The 13885-nt window shown below is 54.8% G+C and overlaps 1 protein-coding gene across 2 annotated transcripts; it reads left to right on the top strand.

Annotated features, from left to right (window-relative positions):
• Window positions 1-456: 456 nt before the first annotated feature.
• On the top strand, window positions 457-10870 carry ZNF646 (zinc finger protein 646). Of its 2 annotated transcripts, XM_043517169.1 has the most exons (3): window positions 457-1618; window positions 4409-8846; window positions 8895-10870. In XM_043517169.1, the coding sequence occupies exons 2-3, from the start codon at window positions 4567-4569 to the stop codon at window positions 9607-9609; spliced, it is 4995 nt and encodes a 1664-aa protein (XP_043373104.1). In that variant the 5' UTR covers window positions 457-1618; window positions 4409-4566; the 3' UTR covers window positions 9610-10870. The 2 variants fall into 2 exon arrangements, with proteins under 2 accessions (XP_043373104.1, XP_038261150.1); XM_038405222.2 differs by having other exon boundaries at window positions 458-1618; window positions 4409-10870.
• The last annotated feature ends 3015 nt before the right edge of the window (window positions 10871-13885 follow it).

Consider the following 13885-nt stretch of genomic DNA (forward strand, 5'->3'; position numbering starts at 1 on the left):
CCACTCCCCTCCCAGAGCCCGGGAGAGAACCCAGGAGTCCTGGCTCCCATCCTCCCCCTCTAACCACTAGCCCCCACTCCCCTCCCAGAGCCCGGGAGAGAACCCAGGAGTCCTGGCTCCCATCCTCCCCCTCTAACCACTAGCCCCCACTCCCCTCCCAGAGCCCGGGAGAGAACCCAGGAGTCCTGGCTCCCAGCCTCCCCCTCTAACCACTAGCCCCCACTCCCCTCCCAGAGCCCGGGAGAGAACCCAGGAGTCCTGACATATTGAAGGGGACGGATTTGACTGTAACATAAAGATGTTGATGGGGGGGGGGGTCAGTTTTTCTCTGTGGACCCCGCCCCCAGGCTGACTAAATAGCAACTGTGAAAAAACGGGAGGGGGGGGCGGTAACAGGCGCATATAAGTAAAAGTCCCCCCAAAAGGGACTGTCCCTTTAAAAACAGGACACCTGGTCACCCTACCCCCCCCCCCCCGGGAGGGAAGTTGCGGGGATTTGGCCTGGAATGAAGGGGCGGGGGTGTAACTTGGCCCCCAGGAGGAGCGTGTGGGGGGACCCCTTTAAAGGTGGCACCCCCCCGGAAGTGCAGCCCCATGGCCAGGGAGGGGGGCGGGCCTCCCGGGAAGCCTTTCCCGGCTGCACATTTCCTGTTTCCTAGCAACAAAAGGAAGTATTTGTTGTGCCCTGGGCTGGGTGACTCTTGCAGCCCCGGCCCCCTGGCTGAGGGGGCAGCAGGGTCTGGCGGGGGGGGGGGTTTGCAGGCGCCCCCCGCCCCCCAGCAGCAGGGCAGAGAGGGGGGCTACAGGGGCAGGGCCCTGCTCTCCACGGGGGACGGACCAGAGCCACCCCCACGGGCTGGGAGGCGAGATTTCCACCCCCCCGGGGGGGCTGTTGCATGGTCTGGCCCGCCTGGAGACCCCCCAGCAGGGAAATCAGGCCCCCAGTGGGCAGGGGTCTCTTCTCTTCCAGGAGGCGGTGGATCGGGGAGCCCCCACCCCGGCTCCCTCCCAGGATTGGACGCCCTGCATTGGAAGAACTGGGGGTTTGCCCCGCCTGGGCTCTCCTGCCACCAGAGACCTGGGGGTTCGCCCCTCTGGGATCTGCCTCCAGCAACACAAGCCCCTGGGCGCTCTGGTCTCCAGCAACTTGGGGTTCACACCCCTGGGATGTGTCGTTAGCCTCTCGGACACCCCAGGAGCCAGACCCTCGGGGTCAAGCCAGCCACTCGGGGTGCAGCAGCCCTTGCACCCGGTGATCTGGGGCTCGGTTCCCTCCGCCGTGAGCGCCTCTCTCCAGTCGCTTTGTGGACCCAGACTTTTGGAGCTCAGAGCCCCCATTCCAACCTGTATCTGGACCCTGCCAGAATCCAGAATTGAAGACTGAACTCCACCAAAAGTCTGTGCCGGTCCCTCCCCTGGGGGATAAGGCATCCCAGGGAGCCCTGTATTTTTGGGGCTTGTCCCTACAAATTTCCTCTCTCCCTTGTACCCTGAAGATCCTCTGTTTGCCTCCACGTCTGGCTGTCACTTGGGTTGTGACTCCCTGCCTGGAAACTGCTTCAACTCTCCTGCTCTTGGTCAGTGTGTCATCTCTGGGATGCTTTATTGGACCCTGGAGGTAAGAGGCTGGCTTTTTGGGGTGCTGGGTTGTACTGGGGTTGGGTCGGGCCCCATCTTTATCCTGAAGCCACATGTAGTCTTTTAAAACGCTTTTTCCTGCTGTTCTTATGAAGTGGGTGGAGATTGTTATTCTCGTTTTATGAATGGGTAAACTATGACACAGAGACGGGGACTTGCCCAGGGCTGCAAAGGGAGTGTGTATCAGAGCTGGGAACCCAGGGGTCCTGGCTCCCAGCCCCGCCCCCTGTTCCAACCCACTAGACCCCACTCTTCTCCCAGAGCTGGGGTTAGAACCTAGAAGTCTTGCTAATTCCATCCTCCCTCCCTGCAGTTTTAAATTGGATGCAATCGTTTCTCACCCTTCTTTAGCTAAAAATTGTGTGGAATGGCTGTGTGTCCTATATGCTGTGTCCCACCCTAGAAGCAGCTGCATTGCAATGCAGGATGAGGAATCCCCAGGCAGCTGTTACCCAGCTGACCCTCCCCAGAGGTGGCAGCATCTCCGTGCCAGGCGAATCATCCCTGTGCAGCTGTTGCCCTCCTAGCCTACCCCAGAGGCAGCCGCATCTCAGCCCTGGATGAAATGTATTGTCCCCAAAAGCACATCTCGCTGTCTTTTTCTCTACCAAGGTTGTGGAGTGGCCTAATTTACTTGTCTTACTGTGAGCACGATCAAGTCATGTTGGAGGCTAGAAACTTTGAAAGCCTGTTTTTTAAAAGGCTCCCAATTTTAAAGAGCGACTGAATGGAAAACAGACACCCACTCACACCCGCTGGTTGACCCGCCTTGAGAGATTGTTGTTCCTTTAGCAATCTCTGGGCCATTGAAGGCAAATGAGTTACACCAGGGCTCTCAAATCTTAAAGTTCCCCAATCGATTGTGTGTCATGCCACCAAAAATTCTTCTACAGGGCTTCTACTACTTATGCTTCATCTCAAGCCAGCGATGATCTTTCTCGTGGGGGCAGAAAACATCCATTGTCAATTTTGCCTTGTCACATAAATCTGTGTGTGTGGCACTGACCCTTGCTGGAGGGAATTGGGGACCCCAGCCCGCGGCGTGTGTGTTTTCCCACCCTGATGTTTTGTCGATCTTTAAAATGTGGAGCCGGATACAGCCGGGTGCTGGTGTTCAGAACCTCAGAAATGGCTTGATGGTGCTCAGAAATATGCCTGGGTGATGTTGTTTTTTAGGGGCAAAAATTTCAAATTAAGTGATAATTAATTGAGTGTTTTTTTCTCTGGTGTGTCAGTTATATTTAGCACTTTATTTACCTCGTTACAAGTGGCAAAATGGAGTCATTCACTTTTCTAATTATTATAATTAAACCAGTGTACTTTAAGTTAGCCTTGCCCTAGTTAAGGATAAGACACTTATTACAGGTGTTAATGATAGCCTTACTAAACATGAGTTGGTATCTGTTTTCCCCATTTAGAGATGGGGAAACTGAGGCATGGAGAAGGGAAACAACTTGCTCTGTGTCTTTGGCAGAGCAGGGTATAGAACTCAGGTAAACTCAACCTCCTCTAACCACTAGAGCAGCAGTTCTCAACCAGGTTCCCAGGGCTCCTGGGGGGCCACGAGCAGGTTTCAGGGGCTCCACCAAGCAGGGCCAGCATTAGACTCCCTGGGGCCCAGGGCAGAAAGCCGAAGCCCCGCCACCCCAAGCCCTGCCACCGAGGGCTGAAGCTGAAGCCTGAGCAATGTTGCTTCACAGGGGCCCTCTGTGGCATGGGGCTCCGGGCAATTGCCCTGCTTGCGACTCCCTAACACCGGCCCTGGCTTTTATATGCAGAAAACCAGTTGTGGCACAGGTGAGCTGTGGACTTTTTATAGCAAGTTGCGGGGGGCTCGGAGAGAAAAAGGTTGAGACCGCCTGCATTAGAGTCCCGTCCCCTCTCCGAGCCAGCGATGGAACCCAGGAGTCCTGACTCCCAGCCACCTCTCCCATGCACTCTAACCCACTAGATCCCGCTCCTCTCCCAGAGCTGGGAATAGAACGCAGGAATCCTGGTTCCTTTTGCGAGAGAACTGAGTGTTCGTGACTGTGAGGGGTGGAGATCTCTGTCCTGGGCGCACACAGTTCTGCCAGTGCCCCTCAGTCTCGTTCCACAGACCCCTGCGATGCCAGCCCTGGGCTCCCCCGACCCCCAGCTCCGCTAGTGCCTCTCAGTCCTGACCTGCAACCCCAGGCCTTTCTTAAACAAAGTACTCATCCAAAACATGACACAAGCGAGGAAGACTGGGAAGGAGGCCTGCTGACCATGTTTCATTTGTAACCTGTGCTCGGCTTGGAGCTAGTCAGCGGAGGGGACAGCTTAGTTCCTTTGCGTCCTGGACAGAGCTGTCTGTGACTGGTGTTCTGGCAGGCAGGCCAGCTTCATTTTCCCTTCTCAGACACACTGAGACATCAGATGTTTGTCTTCAGCTTCCTTACATGCTGTTTTATTTAGAACAGGACTCCTGGGTTCTCTCCCCAGCCCTGGGAGGGGAGTGGGGTTGAGTAGGTTAGAGCGGGGTAGGGGCTGGGAGCCAGGACGCCTGGGTTCTATCGGTGGCTCTGCTGTATGGCGTTTGCTGTCCAATATCCTTCCACCCACCAGGCTATCAAACAGCATAGCCCAGGGTAACCCCATCTGGTCTTTGTTTTTGCGCCTTCTTGGCCTTAGTTCCCCAGGTCTGGAGAGGATGAAGCCATGGGTCTGATAGCAGCCCGGCGTGAGGCTTATATAGGGGCACTCATTTGGCAGCATTTTAACCCTTCTTCCCTTGCTTGTCTCCCTACAGCTGCCGCCTAGGGATGCCGTAAGGAGCCGGAGGAGGAGGAGGAAGAAGAAGCAGGAGGGGATGCAGGCTCATTGCACAGGAAACGGAGCTCTCCGGGCCACCGGCCCGGCCCTGTGAAGCCGGCGGAGACAGTGCCCTCCCGCCGTCCGATGTGAGCGATGGAAGAGCCCGGCTGCGAGCCGAGCCAGCCGCAGCGGGAGGAACGGCCGTTCAAATGTGGGCAGTGCCAGCGCAGCTACCGCCATGCCGGCAGCCTGGTCAACCACCGGCGCACCCATGAGGTGGGACTCTTCACCTGCCTGCTATGCCACAAGGAGTTCTCGAACCCCATGGCCCTGAAGAATCACCTCCGCATCCACACCGAGGAGAGGCGCCACCGGTGCCCGGACTGTGGCCGCAGCTTCCGCGTCGCCTCCCAGCTGGCCAGCCACCGCCATTCGGCCCACGCCAGCCGTGGCCAGAAGGGGGAGGAGGGCGGGGAGAACAACTTCCAGCCAGGGCAGGACTCCTCGTCATCGGAGGCCGACGTTTTCCCCGCGCTAGAGGGCGGCGGTGCCGGGACATTGCTGAGCAACCTGGAGAAATACATCGCCGAATCGGTGGTGCCGGCTGATTTCTCCCAGCTGGAGTTCCCCGGCAAAGCGGAGGAAGGCCAGGAGGCCCCTGGCGTGCCGGCAGAGGAGCGGCGCTATAAATGCAACCAGTGCGATAAGGCCTACAAGCATGCGGGCAGCCTCACCAACCACAAGCAGAGCCACACGCTGGGCGTCTACCAGTGCGCCGTCTGCTTCAAGGAGTTCTCCAACCTCATGGCGCTCAAGAACCACTCCCGGCTGCACTCGGAGTACCGCCCCTACAAGTGCCCATTGTGCTGTAAGGCTTTCCGCCTGCCCAGCGAGCTGCTGAGCCACCAGAAGGCCCACGAGAAAGCCCGGTGGGCTGGGAGAGCCCCCTCGGAGGGCTCGGAACACAGCGTCTCAGAGGAGGACTCCATTGAGACTTTGGCCAAGCTGGATATCTACCAGCCGCCGGCGGCCGCCTTCGGAGAGGGCGCCCCCTGCAGTTTGAAGGATGGGGCGAAGGCTGGGGGCGGGGACCAGGGCAATCCAGATGGGGAGCTGTGCGTGAGATGCGGGGGAAACTTCACCGATGAGGAAGAGCTGAGGAACCACAGCTGCCTCTACCCAGAGGAGGAGGAAGAGGAGAAAGAGGATGGGGGTGGCTTGGCCCAACCCACGACGGACTCAGAAGGGGCCTGGGAAGCCAGCAGTAAGGACGGAGACCAAGCGCGGCCCTACCGGTGCGGGGAGTGTGGCCGGACCTACCGCCATGCCGGCAGCCTCATCAACCACAAGAAAAGCCACCAGACGGGCGTCTACAGCTGCAACTTCTGCTGCAAGCAGCTCTTCAACCTGGCGGCCCTTAAGAACCACCTGCGGATACACCTCAAATCTAAGCCGGCCTCCCGGCCCAGCCTCCAGTACTCCTGCCCTCCAGCACCCGAAGAGGCTGCTTGCCACCTCGACCAGAGCCCCGCTGAGCCAGCCGGCGGGGAGAGGGCCACAGAGCCGCCGGGCCGCGGGGAAGCGGATGGAGGAGGTGCTCTCAAAGAGGAGGAGACTGGTTGCATGGAGGAGGAAGAGGATGGGGCATCAGAGGAGCGGCCTTACCGCTGCGGGGAGTGCGGCCGGACCTACCGGCACCGGGGCAGCCTGGTCAACCACCGGCACACCCACCGGACGGGCATCTACCAGTGCTCCTTGTGCCCTAAGCAGTACTCCAACCTAATGGCCCTACGCAACCATGTCCGCATGCATTTTCGAGCGGCGCGGGGCAAGGAGCGGGGGAGCTACGCATGTGCCAGCTGCGGAGAGAGCTTTGAGGAGGAGGCAGAGTTCCAGTGGCATCAGCTGCGCCACGCACCCGGGGACACTGCCCCCTGCCCCAAGGAGGGGAAGGAGGAACCAGGCAGCATCCACACGCGGGAGGCAGCGCTGCTGCAGGCCATCAAGCGAGATGTGGAGGAGTTGGAGGCGGTGGGGCCGGCGCCAGGGATGTATCACATCTGTGGCTGCTGTGGGATGATCTTTCACGACCTGGACAGTTTGCAGAGCCACGCCCTGGCGCATGGCGATGGGGAGCCTTGTACGGGAGAAGGTGAGGTGGAGCCGCCGGGCAGACGGGTGTACAGCTGCGAGCTCTGTGGCAAGTCCTACCGCCACTCGGGCAGCCTGATCAACCACAAACAGACGCACCAGACAGGGGATTTTGAGTGCTCGCTCTGTGCCAAACGCTTCTCCAACGTGGCTGCCTTCAAGAGCCACTTGCGTGGCCACCAGAAGCCGAGGAGGGGCCGAGCAGGGCCGGAGGAGGAAGAGGAACGGGGCGTGGCAGAGGCGGAGCCCAGAGATGCCCCTGATGGGACAATGCAGCTGGAGGGAAGTGGAGATGTTGGGCGTGGTGGCCCGGAGAGTACCCGGGTTGGAGAGGAGGGGACGCTGAGCAAGGAGGAGCCCCAGCGGAGCTACAATCTGCGGGGAGGCAGTGCGGTGAACGGGTGGCAACACCTGAAAGAGGAGAAGGAGGCTGAAGCGTCACCACCCGGCAGCCCCAACTCTGAGCCCTACCCGTGCGAAATCCTCGACCACAAGAACAGCCAGCAGCTGGGCATATACCAGTGCTCCCTGTGCCCAAAGGAATACTCAAACCTGGAGGCACTGAAGAGCCACTTCCGCGGCCATGCCACGGCCCAGCAGCCGGGTGCCAGTGCCGAGGAACGTCCCTTCCTTTGCAGCCTCTGCGGCATGATCTTCCCAGGTGAGATGGACCTGCAGCGCCACCACGGCCTGGCTCACGGCGGGGACGGGGAGCCACAGGAAGGCAGCTTGGAGGCTGGCGAGGATGCGGCTTTCCCTGGGCTCCAGCAGGAGGGGGAGGGGCGGCCAGATGAGCGTGACGGGGAGGAAGAAATGCTCCTCTCCCACATCTGTGGCTACTGCGGGCAGACGTTCGACGACATGGCAAGCCTCGAAGAGCACAGCCTGGGCCACCGGGAGGAGAAGGAAGCAGCGTTGGCTGACACCACCATCCAGCTGCGGCTGGGACCTCGTCTGGAGCTGCCAGAGGAGCAGAAATCCGGTGTGACGCCCCCAGACAGCCGTCCCTATGCCTGTGGGCAGTGCGGGAAAACCTACCGGCACGGCGGCAGCCTGGTCAACCACAAGAAGACCCACCAGGTGGGAGATTACCAGTGTGGTGTCTGCTCTCGGCAGTACCCCAACCTGTCCGCCTACCGCAACCATCTCCGTAATCACCCCAAGTGTAAGCTGAATGACAGCCGGCCGGCCGGCAATGGGAACAATGCAGGGAAGGAGCTGGCGCTCCTGCACGGCAGGGAGGGAGGAGAGGCAGCCACGGCCCCAGCTCCCGGAAAACAGGACCCAGGGGGCAGCGATGCCGAGGAGTGCAAGCTGCACGTGTGTGACGTCTGTGGGGAGCTGTGCAAGGGCGCAGCGGGGCTGGAGGCACACTGTGCCACCCAGCACCCGGAGGAGGAGGAAGAGCTGGTCAGCGTTGCCAAGGAGGAAGATGAGGAGGGTGGCAGCGGGGAGGAAGGTGCCATGTCGGAGCGCCCCTTCTGCTGCGAGCAGTGTGGCCGGAGCTACAAGCACGCGGGCAGCCTGATCAACCACAAGCAGACCCACAAGACGGGCCTCTTCCGCTGCGCTATCTGCCAGAAGCTGTTCTACAACCTCATGGCCTTGAAGAACCACAACCGCATCCACTTCGAGACCAAGCGCTACAAGTGCACCCAGTGCCCCAAGGCCTTCCGCCTCCAGAAGCAGCTGGCCAGCCACCAGCGTGTCCATCGCGAGAGGAGACCGCCACTGCCCTCCTCGTCCTCCAGGAAGTTGGCTCACGCCAAGAGAGCAGGCAAGGCCCACGCCGACGGTGGCAGGGTTTCGGAGCTGCCCATGGCCCCCAAGAAGGACCCCGAGGAGCGGCCGTATCGGTGTGAGCAATGTGGGCGGACCTACCGCCATGCTGGCAGCCTTCTCAACCACCGCAAGAGTCACAAGACGGGTCATTACTGCTGCCCCGTCTGCCCCCGGGCCTACCCTAACCTCATGGCCCTCAAGAACCACCAGCGCATCCACTTTGAGGTCAAGCGCCACCGCTGCCCCGACTGCGGCAAAGCCTTCAAATGGCAGAGGCAGCTGGTGAGGCACCAGCTGATCCATGCCCAGCGCTGGCCTCGTCCCGGCAGCAGGAGCTCCCCCGCCCGCCCCCTACTGGAGGGCAGTACCCTTGTCCGGAGCAAGACGGCACGAGAATGGCGGGCCGCCCGGAGGGAGCAGGGCGGCAGCCATGTTGACGCCTCAGGTGGCCACGGTGACGGTGGCCATCTTGGCACTACCTCAGGTGGCCATGTTAGTGGTACCTCAGGCCCTCATGTTGACAGTAGCCATGTGGGCAGTGCTTCAATTGGTGCCTCAGGTGGCCATAGTGATAGCCACCATGTTGGCAGTACCTCAGGCAGCCATGTGGGCAGTGCCTCAATTGGTGCCTCACGCGACCATGTTGACATTGGCACCCAAACCCCAGTGGGCATCAGTCCGGCGCCCCTTGGCCCTTTCCAGTGCCCGGTCTGCCCCAAGCAATTTCCCACCCCCTCAGCCCTCAAGAACCATGGCCGGGTCCACACTAAGAAGCGTTTCGAGTGCTCAGAGTGCGGCAAGGCCTACCGGGCCTCTCGGGACTTGGTCCAGCACCTGTGGCGGCACGAGGCAGAGGCTGGGGCCACTCCTGGCACCAATGGCCTGGTGGACCAGCGCCCCTACAAGTGCGACCGTTGCGAGCGGACGTACCGTCACGCTGGCAGCCTCCTCCACCACAAGAAGGTCCACACCACCGGTCTCTACCGCTGCCCCGCCTGCCTCAAGGAGTTCCACAACCTCCTGGCCCTTACCTACCACCTCCGCACCCACTCGGACAAGAAAGGCCGCTGCTGCCCGGACTGCGGCCAGGCCTTCCGGACTTCCAGCCGCCTAGCCAGCCACGCCAAGGCCTGCCACAGCCAGGCCGGCTGCGCCAAAACCGGCCACGCTGCCACAGGAGGGGCCCAGGGGCCTGAGGCTGGCTCCTGCCAGGACATGGGGGTGGCTGGCAGTGCCACTGCCGCCATGGGGCAAGTTAGCTGAGGGTTGTGCAAATGACTGTGCGAATGTGTGGGTGGGGGGGGATGGAGAGATGGAGGCGGGGGTGTCAATGTTGATCATTATCCTAGCACCAAATCGTTAAGGAGGGGAGAATTTTCAGAGGCACAAACGGGGATGGGCGGAAGAGGTGCCCAGTTTGCCAGTTTCGGGGGGGGGGAGGAGGCAGTTTGTGGGTGGAACAATTAGTGAGGGAGGTTTTGGGGTGGATCCCAGTTCTCCAATGGATGGGTGAGGGGGAAGCGGTGTTGGTTTGATTCTCTGCTCCCTTTTTGTGCCTCTGAGAACTTTCCCCTTAACCCTATTTTACCTTGTTTTGGCCCCCAATTTAGGAGAGATCTTAAGCACCCGCTTAACTCTAAGCACGTGCTTAAATTCAATTGATTTCAATCAAGTTTTCAATCAGCTTGGCTGTAATGCTCAACGGATTCCACTGAAATTGGTTCAGATGACGCTCCAGTGATCTCCTGCACAGGAGCCTGAACGTTGCGCTTTTAAAAAAAAAAAAAAAAAAAACACAAAACATTGGTGCCATGGTTTTAGTTTGGTTTGGTTTGGTTTTTTGACGTCTGTAGAATTTAATTTTCTGGTTTGTTTTGACCAATTCCCAGCTCCTTTTTAAATGGTGTCTGTTATTGGAGAAGGAGGACATTTTAAAAATTGCTTTCATGTGGAAAAAAAAAAAAATAATTTTGCCCCTAAAAATTGACACACGTGGAAAACAATAGTCTCCTTTTTTTCCTCTCCCCCAAAATTGGCCAAGATGTCCCCTGCAAAAAGTCTAAATATCTTTAATTTAAAATATCTGTAATTTAAATTTTTTTTTTTAAATAGACACTTTTTGTCTGAGGCTTTTTTGGTTGTTTTTTTTTTTTTTGGAAGAGGGAGATGTATATATTTTAAATTTCCTCCTCAATCAACAAAAGTTGGTATTAAAAAAACAAATTTTTTTCTTTTTTTTAAAAAGAAACAAACTATTTAATAAAAAGACACACTTTTTGTACTGAGAGCAAATTGTCTTAATTATAACAATTTTCCTTCCAAAACAAACAAACTTATCTTGTTTTTAAAAGAGAACTAAATTTCTGTTGAAGGAGAATACAAATTTTAAACTGTTCTTTTTTTTTTTTTTTATCCTAAAAAGAATCAAATCTGAATTTTAAACCAACTTTTCCCTTGTGAACAACACACATTTTGAAACAATTTGCTTAAAGACTCCTTTTATGGGGGGAGGGGGGAGGAAATTTAAAAAAAAACCGACCAGTCTTTCAAGAGAGAAATATTGGGGTGTTTTCAACTGAGGTATTGAATTGTCATCATAAAAAAAATTTCCTTCTTCCTGGGTTAGGATAAAATATAGTTATACCTCCCAGAAATAGTTATTATTGTGCTACTGATCCAAGATGTATGAATATTTTTTATTGTCCTATGGTGCAGAATATGTAAGTGTATTGCAGAAATCCTGATGGTACTCAGATCTCTCACACAAAGCAGTCTTCTCTTTTAGAAACACCAACACTTAAATTTTTCTGTATTTGTCTCGGTACGTGGAACGGTTTTAAAAGAAGATTCTATTTCCCCCACTCCAACTACAAAACCAAACTCCCAGCTGCCTCCACTTTAACCCATTCTGCTCCCCTCCCAGAGCTGGGGATAGAACCCAGGAGTCCTGACTCCTAGCCCCTGTCCATCCCCCGCTCTAATCATTAGTCCCTGCTCCCCTCCTGGAACCATGTTCATATTTAAGTGGCTATCGCTTGTTCTTCCCTCAGTTGTAATTTGGTGGCTCTTCTGTGTCAAATAAAAACTAATAAACCTGGGGGTTTCCTGCCCCCTTACATTCAGCTCTGTTATTTGTAAGTGACTTTAGCTTTGGAGCTAAGTTTGAGCTCCCTGCAGCGCTGATCTCTGGGTTCTATCCTGGCTTCGCCACAGACTAATCTTAGACCCAGACTAGAGACTGCCATGACTCAGTTTCCCCAGCTCTTTGGCTACCTCCCTCTTGGTGGAGTAAAGCTTTTTAAGTAGCTCGCTTGATTGATCTGTGTCTGTACAGCACCTTGCATGGTGGTCCTGGTGCACAGCTGGGCTTCCTGGTGCTATAGTTATAGAAATAATGGAAAGGTAGCATGCGGTAGACTCACTTCTGTCCCCTCGTGTGCTGCTGCTGGTGGTGCGCGAAAAGCAGTTTCCACCTATAGAATGAGACATAGATTATTTTGTGATGATTATTTTAAAATGTTGTTGCTGCCTAGGAGAACCGAGCCTGGATTTGGGCCTCTGAATCTTAGACGTCTGTCAAAACTTCTGCCGTCAATGATAAAACAGGTGTCCTTTCCCCCAGCCTCTAACAAGAAGTGGAGACCAAGTACTGCCCCCCGATAGCCCTTTATTGATCCTTTCCACCCACTCACCAGCTGGCCCTGGGATTCTCATTAATTTTTCCAACCATCCACCTCGAGAGAGGGTTGGTGTGATGCCCCCGTGCATCTGTGTGATCTGTGATACGCTTATAAATTCGGCAAAGCCCTGGTGCTTGTTTTATAAACAAGCATCTAGGCTTCCTGTTCTCTCTCTCTCTTTCTGTCTTTTGTTTTTTGTTTTGAAATACAGCCCAGCCCACACGATAGCAACGATATTTGCCCTCCAGACCCTAGCTGAGATTTCTCATTGCAAGGCAGGTCTTATAGAGGTGGCATTAAGTTTCTTAGGGTCTTGTCTAAACACAAAAAAGAATTTTTATATTCCATCCCTGTTTAAAATTTTAGAAGGAAGCTAAATTGGTCTGTCTTTCATTTTTCAGGAGGGCTGAGGGGGTTAATTTTCTGCTGAAAAATCAATTTTTTTTTTTTTTTTGGCAAAAGTTCTATTTTTGGTAAAAGCTGAAATCTGAATAGGTTTGATTTACAAATGGTTCCACAGTGCCTACTGGGAGGTGTAGTTCAGGTGCCTCATCTTCCTTTTGTAGGCTGGGCTTCCTGGTCAGCCTATATTTCCCATGATGCACCATGGTCATGCATCTTGAGTTGGTGCAGTGTATCATAGGAATTGTAGTTTGATTACTTTCATGCTCTCCATTCTCTGGGCACGCTGCACTCCCTAGTTGGATTATATCTCCCATGATGGAACATCTCTCTCCAAGATGGGAGAACATGGTGCATCATGGGAGATGTCGGCCACTCATGGAACCTGGCCTCCAGAAGCAAATGAGAGCATGAAACACCTGAGCTATACATCCCAAAGTTGGACACCTGAGCTATACCACTCCTGTCTGGGAGAGGGGAAGCAGTGCATCATGGGAAGCCCTGGCCATGGTGCATCATGGGAAAGGTAGTCTGACTGAGCAGCCCAACCCATTGAGGAGAACAGGGACAGCAGGTAATGGACCTATGCCTCCCATGAGGCAGTGCTGGCTCTCTCCAAATGGCAATATTTCAATTTCCAGCCACTTTCTTTTTTTATGACAACAAATTGAAAATTTCTGGAGAACACTGATCCTTTTTTCTAAAAACCCAGTTTTCCACCAAAAGAAACCAGGGCAGATGAAAAGTTTTCACCTGATGTAGTTAAAACAGGAGTGTCCCCAGCATGGGTGAAGTTGTATTGGCATAAAGGTGCTTCTCCCAGTGTAGCTATTCTCGTACAGGAAGGGCATTAAGCTATACCAATATAAGACATATTTATACCAGTGTAACTGGCTCCATGCTTGATTGTCGTGTTGGAACTATATCAGGGAAAAAATCACCCCCTGACTGCCATAGTAATACCAGGACAAAATTTGTGTTTAGACCTAAAATTGGGGTAGCTGTTGTAGCTGGACAAACAGCCCCTCTTAACCGGAACCTTTATCATTCTTTGATCATTGCTTGATCAGAGCAGTTACTAGAAATATTTCTGTAGAGGGGATGAGAGGTTTAGGACACAGTGACCTCAGTCTAGCTAGCTCTCCTTAGCTAAGTTTATCTGATCTAGTGGGGAAGGGGAGTTTTCCCTTTAAAAAGTCTTCTGGCCTCTTAGCGCAGAGGTGGCTCTACTGCTCAAATTGCTATCGAGTGTGCTGGACTTTTATTTCCAGCCGATCATTAGTGAAATTCGGGGACAAAGTTTGTATAAGAAGAAAATGTTGGTTAGACTTTTGTGTGCGGGCGGGAGTGGCGTAGGGAAATGCGTTGTATTTAAGATGTTTTGTTTTTTATTAATTAACTAAAAATCTCACCGAGAAAAAACTCGACCCAACTCAGACCGGATCGTGTTTTGTTGT

This window comes from Dermochelys coriacea, chromosome 6 (assembly GCF_009764565.3).
Source record: "Dermochelys coriacea isolate rDerCor1 chromosome 6, rDerCor1.pri.v4, whole genome shotgun sequence".
Classification (NCBI taxonomy): domain Eukaryota; kingdom Metazoa; phylum Chordata; order Testudines; family Dermochelyidae; genus Dermochelys; species Dermochelys coriacea.

Excerpts from the sequence above, each read along its gene's own strand:
- ZNF646 (XM_038405222.2), top strand. The coding sequence starts at position 4,567 with ATGGAAGAGCCCGGCTGCGAGCCGAGCCAGCCGCAGCGGGAGGAACGG.